At 43.4% G+C, this 11,905-nt stretch overlaps 1 protein-coding gene across 1 annotated transcript; it reads right to left on the bottom strand.

Annotated features, from left to right (window-relative positions):
• Nucleotides 1–579: 579 nt before the first annotated feature.
• Nucleotides 580–4,849, bottom strand: LECT2 (leukocyte cell derived chemotaxin 2). The gene is made up of 7 exons (XM_085073574.1): nucleotides 4,741–4,849; nucleotides 4,037–4,169; nucleotides 3,012–3,163; nucleotides 2,329–2,499; nucleotides 1,884–1,998; nucleotides 1,228–1,379; nucleotides 580–816 (listed from the first exon to the last, which is right to left on the bottom strand). The coding sequence occupies exons 1-7, from the start codon at nucleotides 4,820–4,822 to the stop codon at nucleotides 626–628; spliced, it is 996 nt and encodes a 331-aa protein (XP_084929700.1). The 5' UTR covers nucleotides 4,823–4,849; the 3' UTR covers nucleotides 580–625.
• Nucleotides 4,850–11,905: the final 7,056 nt, after the last annotated feature.

The raw sequence follows: 11,905 nt of genomic DNA on the forward strand, positions 1-11,905 counted from the left end.
AACAGCATTAGTGTATTTATCAAACACTGGTGACAGAGTTACAGTTCAGGGGGAGCTCTTAAAATGCTTCTTTGAATATTGTCCCTTTCTCAGGCCCTATCAGTAAAGCAGATTTTCTGTGAAGCCACAAACCAGAACTGCTAGGGTTGGAAAAGATCTTTAAGGTCATCAAGCCCAGCTCTCTCATGTCAGCTTGCTCCAGCGCCAAGCTTCCAATTAAATAGGCCTGCATTTGTAAGTGCTGGGATTTTTGATGTGCTGTTTTTTTGGAGCATTTGTTCTGTTCCCTGATTTGACCAAGTGAGGCTAGCTGCTGCTAGGGGGAGAAACTGTCAGGAGTGCACCTTCTCTGCCACAGGAGGGAGTAAGCACTTTGCATTTCAGCTGATTTCTCAGACTTTGAGAAAGCTTGTAGCTAGTCATTGCTAATTTCCTGATTCTCTGGTAAATGTGAATTCCAACAAAAATCTTTTTCCTCTTGTGGGTCCCTTTTGCCATCCAACAGGTACTGCTTGCATAAAGTTAAAAGTATTGAATAGGTGATAGTATAAAATGTTGTGAACGGGAAGAAAAAACAACTTTGGATGCTGAGATGGATTTATTTGGAATTTACTGCCTTTCCATTTCACTCTCTGTGCCCTTTCCCCCTTTCAAGATTGCTTGTAGGATCCGAGTGATCGCAGTTCTCAATATGAATATGAGATGTGATCCCAGGAAATACTCTTTGCATTGGCAACATTCTCCCAAGGACTTGGCCCTTGGAAATTGCACCATTGTATCTTACAGGGTGGATACAGAGTAGTTTTACACAGAATCCTGGTGAAAAAACAAGAGAAGGGAAAACATGACTGATGAAGCATTTGTTCTTCTGTACTAACTCCTGTTTCAGAAATACTAACAATTTCTCTCTTATCCTTTCCACTGAGGTAGCAATAGTAGAAATACCAAAACAGCAAAGATGCTGTGGTCATAAAAATAGGTGGTGGTTGGAGTCATTGGCTCAGTAGAAGAGCAAAGATGGAAAGCAGGGAGAAGGTGGGAATTCCTGCTTTAGGAAAGGGAAGAGCTTGAAGACAGAACTCCATTATTTACATTGCAGCAGGAACAAACAGTTCTGCAGGCAAGTGGATAGAAGAAAATGTGGCTGAGCTACTTGGCCAACTGCGAGGTAATGCATCTTGCATGATGTCAGGACAGAGAAGTGTTAAATGAAAGGTAGCTGTTTACCTGATCCTCTGATTTGGACTCCATCATCAATGGCATTTCCGTTGTGGAAGAATTTCACAGGCCCAGAGAGCTGGCCAGAGAAGGGAGCGTACACAGTCGCCCCATCGGCACAAATTACATCCACTGCCCGGTGCTTCCCTTTGCCATTGCGTCTGGAAGCAAACACATCATTACAGAAACCTCTGCTCAGGCCCAGGGTCACAGGGGGAGAGCAGGCAGCACATGGTGAGGTCTGGAAATGGGTTGTTAGGACAGAAATAGTGTCAGTAAACTGGCTGAAGAATCTGCAAAGGTTTTTGATGTGGGTGATGTAATGCCATGTAGGGTGGATGACCTGGCAAAGCTGGAGAAAAAAGGCCTTCCAGGTCTTTAAATAAAACTATAGAGTCACAGAAAGTTTGGTTGTGTGAAGGACATCAAGTCCAACCTTCCACTTGAGTCAGGAGTGTTCCCAACACTAGCTCAGGTCAGACATGGCTTAGTCTGATAAAATGCTCTGAGCAGAGAGATGTTATGAACAACGTGGGCAGCCTAGAAGTTTCCTCATGTCCAATTTAAACCTTCAAATCTGTAATTCTTATGTGACCTAAACAGAGTTCAACTCGTATTTGAGTAGAAGTACAACAAAACCCCATGTGTTCCAATTATTACAGTACCTTGGAGCTCCATAGTATCCACAGCCATATTTATCACAGCCTCTTATCTCGTTGGTTGGATTCCCAGCACACACAGTGGCCCAGCGTCCCTCTTGCTGTGGCAGTGGTGGAACATCTTCGAAATACAGAAACACAGCACATCCAAATTAACTTTTAAATTAAGTCTTGCATGTTTGCAACTACTATGCTTGATTTACAGTTAGGTAAGAACATACTGAAATTACAGCCCATGTGTGTAGTTGGATTTTCCTCCAGAAAATTTGTCATGCATTAGGAAATGTAAATAGAAGGTAGACCTAAGCTGGATCATAATGTTTCTAAATTAGGGGTTGTTTCATAGAAGAAACATGCTTTAAATACAAAAATTCAGAAGGAGTATCACAGGTCCTAGAGTACAAATCTACCCTTGTTCTGAGTTGCTTCTTTTGTTGTTTGGGTTTTTTACCAGGCGTAAGCAGATGAGTAGGATCAGAGTGGTCACAGTTCTCAACGTGGATATGAGAAATAATGCCAGGAAATACTTTTTGCATTGGCAGCATTTTCCCGAGTTGTTGCCCTCTGCGGACTTGGCCGTGGTACTTGAAGGGGTGAATGCAGACGAGCTTCACACAGTAACCTGGGAGAGACAGGAGAGGAAGAGAGGTCAGGAAACATCAGCTGCATCTGCTCCTGGGGTGAGCAAGAAACATTGCCTGCCAGCCTCTTACTGGAGACCTTAAGGATGGAGCAGAAACGTAGGCAAGGTACCAACAATGGTGAAATTAAAATTACTGTATTTGCCAGGACAAAAAGGAAAAAGGGTGTTAGAAAACACGGACAGGAAAACATCCTCGAAGCAAAACCGAGGAAATATTTCCGGTGCTTTATTTTTACTGTTTCCTATTTTTTGATTTGGGGTTGTTATTTTCCTGCTACCTGTTTTTCAACTCCTTTCTTCCCTCCTCTCCAAAAAAAGCGTAGGGAAGGACTACATCCTGCCAGTGCTGTCTTCCAATATTTCAACATGCTAGAGAGGGTGTGAGAGTAATCAACACTGCGCTTGAGCTGAAGAACCACAGAAACCTTGCTCAAGTCAATGAAGTGATTACCTGTGCATTCCTCACGGCACACCTGCTGTTAATTACTTGCCTGATCCCCTGATTTGGACTCCATCATCGATGGCGTTTCCGTTGTGGAAGAAGCGGATGGGTCCCGAGAGCTGCCCGCTGAAAGGAGCGTACACCGTGGCTCCGTCAGAGCAGATGACGTCCACACCGACGTGCTTCTCTTTGCCACCGTGCCTGGAGGCAGAAATGCATAATTAGGGACATTTCTCGGGGTTAATGTTGTGTATCAATTGGTCACTTAATGCAGGGCGATAGCTGAAGCTTGTCTGACAAAACTTTTTTAGCTGCAATGAAATTGGACAGAAGTAGCAGGTTTGAATGGGGTTTTTTTGGCTGCAAATTGTTCACATTATTCTGACCTTCTTTAGAGTGGGATGAAATTTCAAATTTAAGCTTATTTTTAATTATCCAAAGTTCAGGAGGTATTTAAAACTGTTATAGAAAAGTATCATTTTTCTATCCCAAAATATATCTGTGCCCATGTAAAATAGAATCTTGTGTTTAGCATTTTCTCACTCAGAAATTTGGAAGCTGCATGATGAAGATGGACACTTATAGAGCCTGGAGAGAGGAGATAACAGGAAAATACAGGAGCCATTTCACATATAAAAGCACTTTTTCAGAGAAATATAACCTGTTGTTTTATGAGGTCCCTACTTAAAGAAAATTATGCTGACAGAATTTTATTTTGTGTAAATAAATCTACTCAGCTTCCTCTAAGCTGATGCTTAATGCTAGTTAAATTTCTGGTGTATAAGCAACAAGGATAAATGACACCAATCCTAGAAATACTTCCATTTCCTTTACTCTGTCTGTAACCCATACAACAGTCCTGCTCCTTCACCCCTGCATCTGTTATCAGCAGTGGCATCACTGTGCTTCTGTGAGATTGCCAAGGAATATCCCAAAAACGAGTAAGATGCCCTGCAGACAACACTATTCTTTCATTCTGACTGTCAGCCCTGTTTAACTGTACTCTTTCTCCTGCCTGAACATTTACCTTAGGAAAGCAAAGTGCACCCCAGCGCCCAGGCTGTGCTGGGTTACCTGTCAGCACCGAAGCTCCCGCAGCCGTATCTGTCGCAGCCCCGGATCTGGTTGGTGGGATTCCCGCTGCAGATCGCTGCCCAGTGCCTGTGCTGTTGCTGGGGTGGGTGTGTGTCCAGCTGCTCGGTGAAAACTTCACATGGAAAAGAGGAAAAATTGGAAAAATTCAACCATGTTCTCAGTCCAATGCAACAGGAAGTGTTAAGGTGCAAAACAGGGAGTTTAAAGTGGAAGACATGAGCTCAAAGGAGCTTGTAATTTCAGAAACTGTAGGTAAAAGGACATTATACAACCTGCTCTATAGACTAGATCCATTTTTTCTTGATGTTTTACCTTAAGGTATATACACTAAAACCAAAGCAAAGCTATAGATAAAGATTTTTAAAAATAGTTTGTCAAATAAACTATGTTTACTTTCTAATGGTGCCAGGTTGATGGTTGGACTTGATGATCCTTGAGATCTTTTCCAGCCTTAATGATTCTATGATTCTTCCTGAAACTCCTAACTACTTCAATATATGACTCTTAAGGCACACCTAATTCCATATTTTATAATAGTCATAACTGTCTCCATTACCATCATTCTTCATAAAACTAGAAGGAAAAAACCTCAGCATTATTTATATTCTAGTGAATTTCAATAATTCATTATTGCCTGTCTAAACCCAGTCAAGCCCAACTGCATTACAGCAATCACAACTCACCAGTGGACACCAAGCTGACCAGAGTGACCAGACTGAGGGCTGGCATTTTGTCACCCGTGTTCTTTGATCCAGTCAAAGACATTGAACAGTTGCCACTTGGGGTATTTATGTGTTTTCAAAAGCCCAAGTCTGTTGCCTTGGCCAATCAGTCTCGAGGAAAGTATTACAGCTCCAGGCAGGTGGTGTTGCCAAACTAGGCACTGTGGATGTCTACAGGATCTAACTGTTGTTAGAGCTGTTGGGAAAGATGGAGAGAATAACTGGGGCTCTTAGCACACAGTAACTGATGGAAATGAAGAGCCCCACATTTCAGGAAACTCTGGTTGAGCTGTTTCCTAACACTTTTTCTTCCCCATCCTGAAGTAAGTGTCCATATTGGCCAAAAATGGTAGGAACCACAAATATGGTTCAGAGGATTGAGCTGGAGGGAAAAGGTGGGCAAAGCTCCAGAGTGAAGGTAACCAGTTTGTCCTTTGCTGCTCATTCCTTCCTAGATGTTTGTGTCCACCAGAGCTTTGTGACCGAGAACACAGGAACTGTTTGGTGGTGCATGAATGTTCACTTAGGCTAAGAAATACAAATGTTTTTGCATTGAAACATCTCTTTTTTCTGGTTCAGCTGAAATTGTCAATTATTTCACTTAAATCCATGAAGTTTGTTCACTGAAACCCTGTTTTTTGACAGTGTAATACTTATTAAAATATCCTCAAGTTCTGAAACAACAGTTGCAAACCCAAGCTGCATGGGCAAAACTGACCTGGAGTTCAATAATTCCAGATTTTAAACTGATGCCTTTAGTACCTTATTGGTTTCAGCTATTGTGGTATAAAGCAGACTCCTTTGTGTCTTGTGTCTCTTGTAATCCTTCAGTTTGATTTTTCTGCACTACTTACAGAAAAGCATTAGATTTTCTTTACAGACATGTCTTGGTTAAAATGAAATTTTCATGAGTCACAGCACTTTCACACAAACCATCTGATATTTCAAGTTACAGAAACCTCTGGAAGTCCCACAGCTTTTATTCAGGGAAGAATAAAATAAAACTCTGCCCCACGTCTAGTTTGCAAAAGCATCTGTACATTGTGTTTTCTGAAAACCTCCATGGAACAAGCAGTTGGAGACAAATTTTTCACTTGCATTTCCAAGCTCCTCTTTACAGCCAATATTTAATTCCCAAACAATCTTTTAGCCCTCCCTGGGGTTATGACAAGTGGTTTGGCTCATTTTATCCCTGCTGCTTTCTTCCCCATCCTGCCAGGAAGAACTGCTGGTTTCCACACTCTTAACCACCAAACAGATATTTATATAAAAGTTATGTCCCTTCAGTCCAGTTTGGATGGGGTTTTTGGTTGTAATTTGCTCAATATAATGGAGTCTTGGCTGGTAAATGTTATGATGTCCTGGTAAGAGACCTCAGTGGGTATTCAGAATTTGGGGATGCTACTTATCCATGAGCTGGAAGATAGGGTGGGTGGCTTTGTGTGATCCTTGCCAGAAACAACTTTCATTGCTTATTCTCCGTTTGACACAAGCTCTCTGCAAACCCCCTCAGCTCTCCTTAACAGCAGGAGTCAGCAGGGGAGGTGGTATGGGTGGCATTTTCAATGAGGATTTCATAGCAGAGAGGTAGTGAAGTGTTTCTGAACTTGGCTAGCTCCATATTGGCTGCTGGAAGATTTTTTCCTACTGCAATCAAAACCACTTAAAAGTAAAGACTTTTTCAGGGGATGCCTGGCCATTCCCAGCTGAAGGGTGTCCAGTGGGATTTCTGCAATAATGATCTCTCTCAACCAGATTTTATTTCTGATTTATTTCAGTTTGAAGTCGGAGAATTATAAATACCTCATTAGATAACTTTAGCCTGGGGCAGATCTGCGTTGAAAAGCTACTGATTTTTATAGACTCCTGTGAACTCACATTCTCCAAATTTTACCAAGGAAAGAATTACAGCACTTCAATCTACCCTACAAAGAAGAAGATGCTTACTGTAAAGCCAGCCAAGCTGGTAGGCACGAGAAAGGAAGGTGTTACAGGTGTACAGACACTGAAGAAACTTTTCCTTGAGTCCTGTTTTGCAGTCTGGTGCTTTGTAAAATGACTGTAAGCTGCCTGTTATTGGCAATTTTTTTCCCATTTCCCCCGTGTGCAGGGCTGATATAAATTGCTCATAACTGTGCACATTTATTTTTATTTCTTCTCTATAAGAGACCCTAACAGCATTGTGTCTTTGTGTGATCTTCGAAAAACATCAAAATGCCATTGCAACTGCAATATATCTGATGCACTTTGGGTAAAGCACTCTTAATAAAACAGCTTTCAATGTAGGATGATGCAGCTGAGATGTCCCAGTGCATTGCCCATCTTTCCTGGGTGAGCTGACAGGTGCAGACCTCTCACCTTGGGCATGAGGGAGCTCAGAACCGAAGCTGGAGGGATTCCTGTGTTGAGCAACCACAATAATTTAACAGTTGGAAGGTGCAGTTGTGAAAGACAGGAACTGGCTACTTAGCACCCAGGAGCAGGAGGATATAGAACAACCCCTGGCATTGCACAGTCCCGGGAGCTGCAGTTGCACCATTTCCTTCCCTGTGGTGGAACAGCACAGAGATGGAGAGAAGCCAGAAGGGTTAAATTGGGAAATGCTCATCCTTTACTCTTGCTCAGGGTGTGAGGTCCCCATTTTTTCCCTTTTCAGTCAGTAGTAACTTACCCAGCTGTGGAAGAATGTACTTGTGCCACTTGCAGTGCAGGCTTTTATGGTGAAAATCCAGCGGGCACGAGGTAAAACAAATTGCACTGGCTAATTCTTCCAGCTTGTGCTCATTGAATTGAGAGGAATTTTGCTCCCGTGATTCACTGAGCCCTGTGCACACGGCTGAGAATGCAGCTCTGGTGGGACACCAGCAGGTTGTGCTCCTTGACCAGCAAAAGGGAGGCTGGGCTGGTCATGCTGAGGAGAACTCAGGCTGTGGGAGATGTGAGCATCCTGCCCTTCTTCTGTGCTATGTAAGAGCTGAAGATGAAGCTGAAGTTGTGATACTACACAATTCTGGTTGAAGACTCCATCTCTATTTTGCTTTTCTTAACAAACATACCTGAGCCTGAGGTAGGCTGGTTTCAGTAGGGAGGATCAAAGAACACAAAATATATTTTTGCTGCCTGTGTTCTACCTGCTGAGGAGGACAAAGCTTTGGCTGAATCCTCTAACAGTCCTTTAAGGCTTGAAGAAATAGAAGGGTGTAGTAGGGATTTGGGTTGCAACTTTAGGCAGTTAGTCTGAGACCTTGTGATACAAGCATAAAATTAAAGGGATGGGAGGAAAAGAATCTCTGCAGAACTGGTGCAGAAACAAAGCAACTCAGCATGGCTGACTTTGCTAGCTCTGTCCTCAAAGGCCTAATGGTCCCTGTTTCTTCCCCCAGCACCCCTTCCCCTCTCCTTAAGTATTTCTAGAACTGTGTATTTTACCAGTTTTTTATTTCCTTTCCAGAGTCAGCTACACATTGTACTTTACCTTCCTCTAGACTCAGTTAATGTTTAATAGACTGAGAAGATAAAACTGGATTTATTTATGCTGTTTGCCCCAACTGGTCTGCATCCTGAAACAGAATGTGATATTTACTTGCTCTCCTCTGCTACTGGGTGACAGCCCCAGCTACAACTGGAAGGTTTTATGCAGGAGCATCCCTGTGCTGTTGGGAAAGCTCTGATTATATAATGGATCCCTGAAAACGTTTGTGAAACCAATTTGTGGAAAACACTGGAAAAGTGCTGAGCTGTGGTTGTTAATGTACAGGTGAAAATGTTCCTTGTGGGATGTTGCTGGAAGCTCAGAGTCCTGCTCAGTCACAAAAGTCAGCTCAGTTCCCATGAGGGTTTGCATGGAGAGGTGTGGGCTTGAGTGGGATCTTCTCTTTTCAAATATAAGCTGACAACTCTGTTAGAACCTGGAATTTTAGACAAGTGAGTCTTAGGTGGGAGTCTTTCTTTCCTGAAGGCAACTAACTTCATGATAAAAATTTTGAAAAAGTTGTCAACCTGGAGAACATCGGAGACTTTTGCTGAAATTTAAGCAAAAGAAGGAAAAGTCTTGGGGTTTTTTTCCACAACAAATTTTCACAACTCAATTGTACTACTTGCCTTCACTGTCTGGTCCCTATCTGCCTCTGCAGGTGAAGCTGAATATTTATGCAGACATGCTGATTTTTCACTCACAGCAAAATGAAAGTGTTTCCTGGGGAGGGTGAATGAGACACAGCAGGTTAAGCACCTCTCACAGGTGCAGCAAACACCTCTCTGTAGTCAGAAGAAACAAACATGCTGCCAGGACATACACAGCCCCCCCGGGAGCAGCTTCCCTTCTTCTCCAGGGCAGGAGTGGCGCCTGCAGCACTTGCAGAGCATTTTAGCCATCGACACTCCCAGTAGCTTGTTGGCAGCCTTGGCCTGAGAAGCCCTGTCCTGTTAACAACAGCTTCTTGTCCCAGAAAAGTCTTCAGCTGATTTACTAATGGAAAGAAATGCCTCACTTGGACAAAAAGAAACCTGGGTGTGCCAAGGCAATCCTGAGGCAGGAGTCTGGGGAAAAGGAATGAGTTACTTCATCAGTGCTGTTTTATGGCTTTGGTGATGGACCCCAGGGAAGATTTGGGTTTCAGCTTTATAGAGGTTTTTTCTCCCCAGCTGCCTTAAGAGAGCAGAACCCAGCCCAAACTCTATGACAGCACCAAAGAAATCCAAGGCAATTTGTAGTGAAGCAGCCTTTTAATAATGTGATTTTCCATGTTTAAGCACAAGTGAAATTTCTGGCTTATTAGAGAAATCTTCATTTTTGGCTGAAAGAAAGCAGTGAAGTCCAAGAGCAGTGAGCTGCAGCAGGGCTGAGGCTGCTGAGCATTGAGGATCCACCTCCTGCCTCTATCCTCTGTCCCTCCCCTGCATCAGCCCCATGAGAACAGTGATGGGCAGGATATGGCAACAGCTTTAAAGCAGGTGCTGTACCTTACCCCGAGTCTGGTCTTGCACAGATAACCACCAGTATTTTGTTCATGCAAGTGGCTGAGGCTCAGTGGTTTCCACTCTGCTGGAGTGACCACCTATGCCCTAGCAGTGCCCCACTAGCTGGGGGCTGGAGGTTTGACCCTGATGTGAGCCTCCTGCTTACAGCTTGGGACAGGATCTCTTAAGGCACAGTTTTGGATATGGTCATGGGTTTAAGCCCCCACTGTCTTCCCACACCCTGCTCTCCCGTTTGGATCCCTGTGTGACTTTTTCCTCAATAAGAGACACTCATGGTGTGCTGTTTTCCTGCCTGTCAGATGTCATGCATAAAGACAGGAAAATCTATTTGACAGTAAAATTTTGAAACAATATGTTTAGGCAGAGTATGTAAGCAAAAAACTACAGTAGCTACTCCTGTGCAATGTTTCTTGTGCCCAGGGCTCAGCTAAACCAAGCCAGATAACATTGCATCATCTCAAATTCATTTTGTTAATTACCAGTTTTGTTAGAGAGATCAAAGTGGAGAAAAGAATGAGTGAAGTAATTTTGTACGTTTCCTCCGAAGCTCAGAAAATGAGTGTTTTTTTCCTAATTATGTTAATAAATACCCAGAGGGCCAAATACTCTCAGTTTCTTGTTGTACACTTGGTTTAGAGCTGTGGAGGTGAACACACCATGGTGAGATGCAACAGGGAAACCCAGCAGCTTCAAAGGCATCCTTCAGACACAGCAGCAAGGTCACCAGCCCAGGACATCTGTGACATTCCTCTGACCCACAGCAGAGCAGCCACCACAGCTGGCTTCTGTCCTGTCCCCAGAGAAGGAGGTCACAGTGTACTGGTCTGCAGAAAAAGTGCACCAGCTCTGTGCCACACTGGGAAACTTAGGTTAAGTGCTCTGGAAATCTGGATTTTCAGGCTGCAGATGGGTTTCTCTGGAGTCTTTTAATAAACTTCTGCCTGGCTGCCACTGGTGTGGGACAGGGGAAGATGGGGAAGGTCTGGAAGACATGGTGCCTGGAGCACCTCCAGAGCAATTGTTGACTTTGTTTTGATTTTGCTGAGAAGATTTTACATTGAGTGAATTAAACACGGAAAAGACCAAATTACTTGCTGACATTTTGCATTATACCCTGAGACAGAGATCAGGGGGGTAAAGAGTGATTGTGAAGGTTTTGTGTGAGCTGTGCAAGAGCAGTGGATGCTTTGTTCACCTTCTCTGCATTCCATGGGCTGACAGCCTTTTTCTGTGTCTGAGCAACATCCCAAGGGTTGGAGCAATGCACATAACCAACGGATTTCTTTGTGTTTTGCTTGTTCCTAACTGGATCCAAAGGTGGGGTTTTTTATTCAATTTTCAGAAAAACTGCAGACAGGAGGCAGTGATTGGCAATTACCTAATTTTGCATTGATGGCAGGAGTGTGGAAGAGATAAAGCAGGACAAGGGGAGCAAAGCAAGGGTGGGGACTGTGTGATGCAGGCAGTGAAGGGGCTTTCAGTGGGCAGGAGGTGGGGGAGCTGTGTGGGAGGTAAATGAGGCAGAATGGGTTTTTCCTCATCTCACATTGTGCTGGGAGAAGCTGAAAAAAGGGGGAAGATGTGTGTGAGGCACAGGCAATGCTCTTCAGCTTTGGCTGCAGAGCCTAGATAGTGCGTGTGTCTGAATAGGAGAAAAATATCACAAAAAAGCCCTAAACACTGCAGCTGTGTAGGCTTTTCAGGGCATCCTGTGGTGCAGGAATGCCCACTGCTCTGCATTTGGGGGTCACACCAGGCAGAGTGGGTGCCTTGCTTTGCAAAGAGGTGAATAAGTAGCAAAATGGTGAACTGTTCATATGCAAGTAAGCACCACAGAGCAATCAAATTAATTGTAATTCAAGTGAGATTAAATTTAAAAGACAATGGCATTAAATTCTAGCTCTAAAACTCATAAAACTCTCTAAAAGCAATTTCCAAAATCGTAACCATGCTGAGATCTAATAAAGTTTTCATTAAAGAGGAAGTGCTTGACTCAGTCTGTCACTTAGCAATAGGAGAGTTGTTTTCCCCTGCTATGGAAGGGATGCAAATAGCTGTAATAGTTTCCTTTCTGTTTTACCAAGTACCAAGGCATGACTGAAGTGGTTGGCAATGCTCTCAGGGCTGCGAATTCCCAATTTATGCT

This window comes from Lichenostomus cassidix, chromosome 13 (genome assembly GCF_008360975.1).
Source record: "Lichenostomus cassidix isolate B80296 chromosome 13, HeHo_3.0, whole genome shotgun sequence".
NCBI lineage: Eukaryota > Metazoa > Chordata > Aves > Passeriformes > Meliphagidae > Lichenostomus > Lichenostomus cassidix.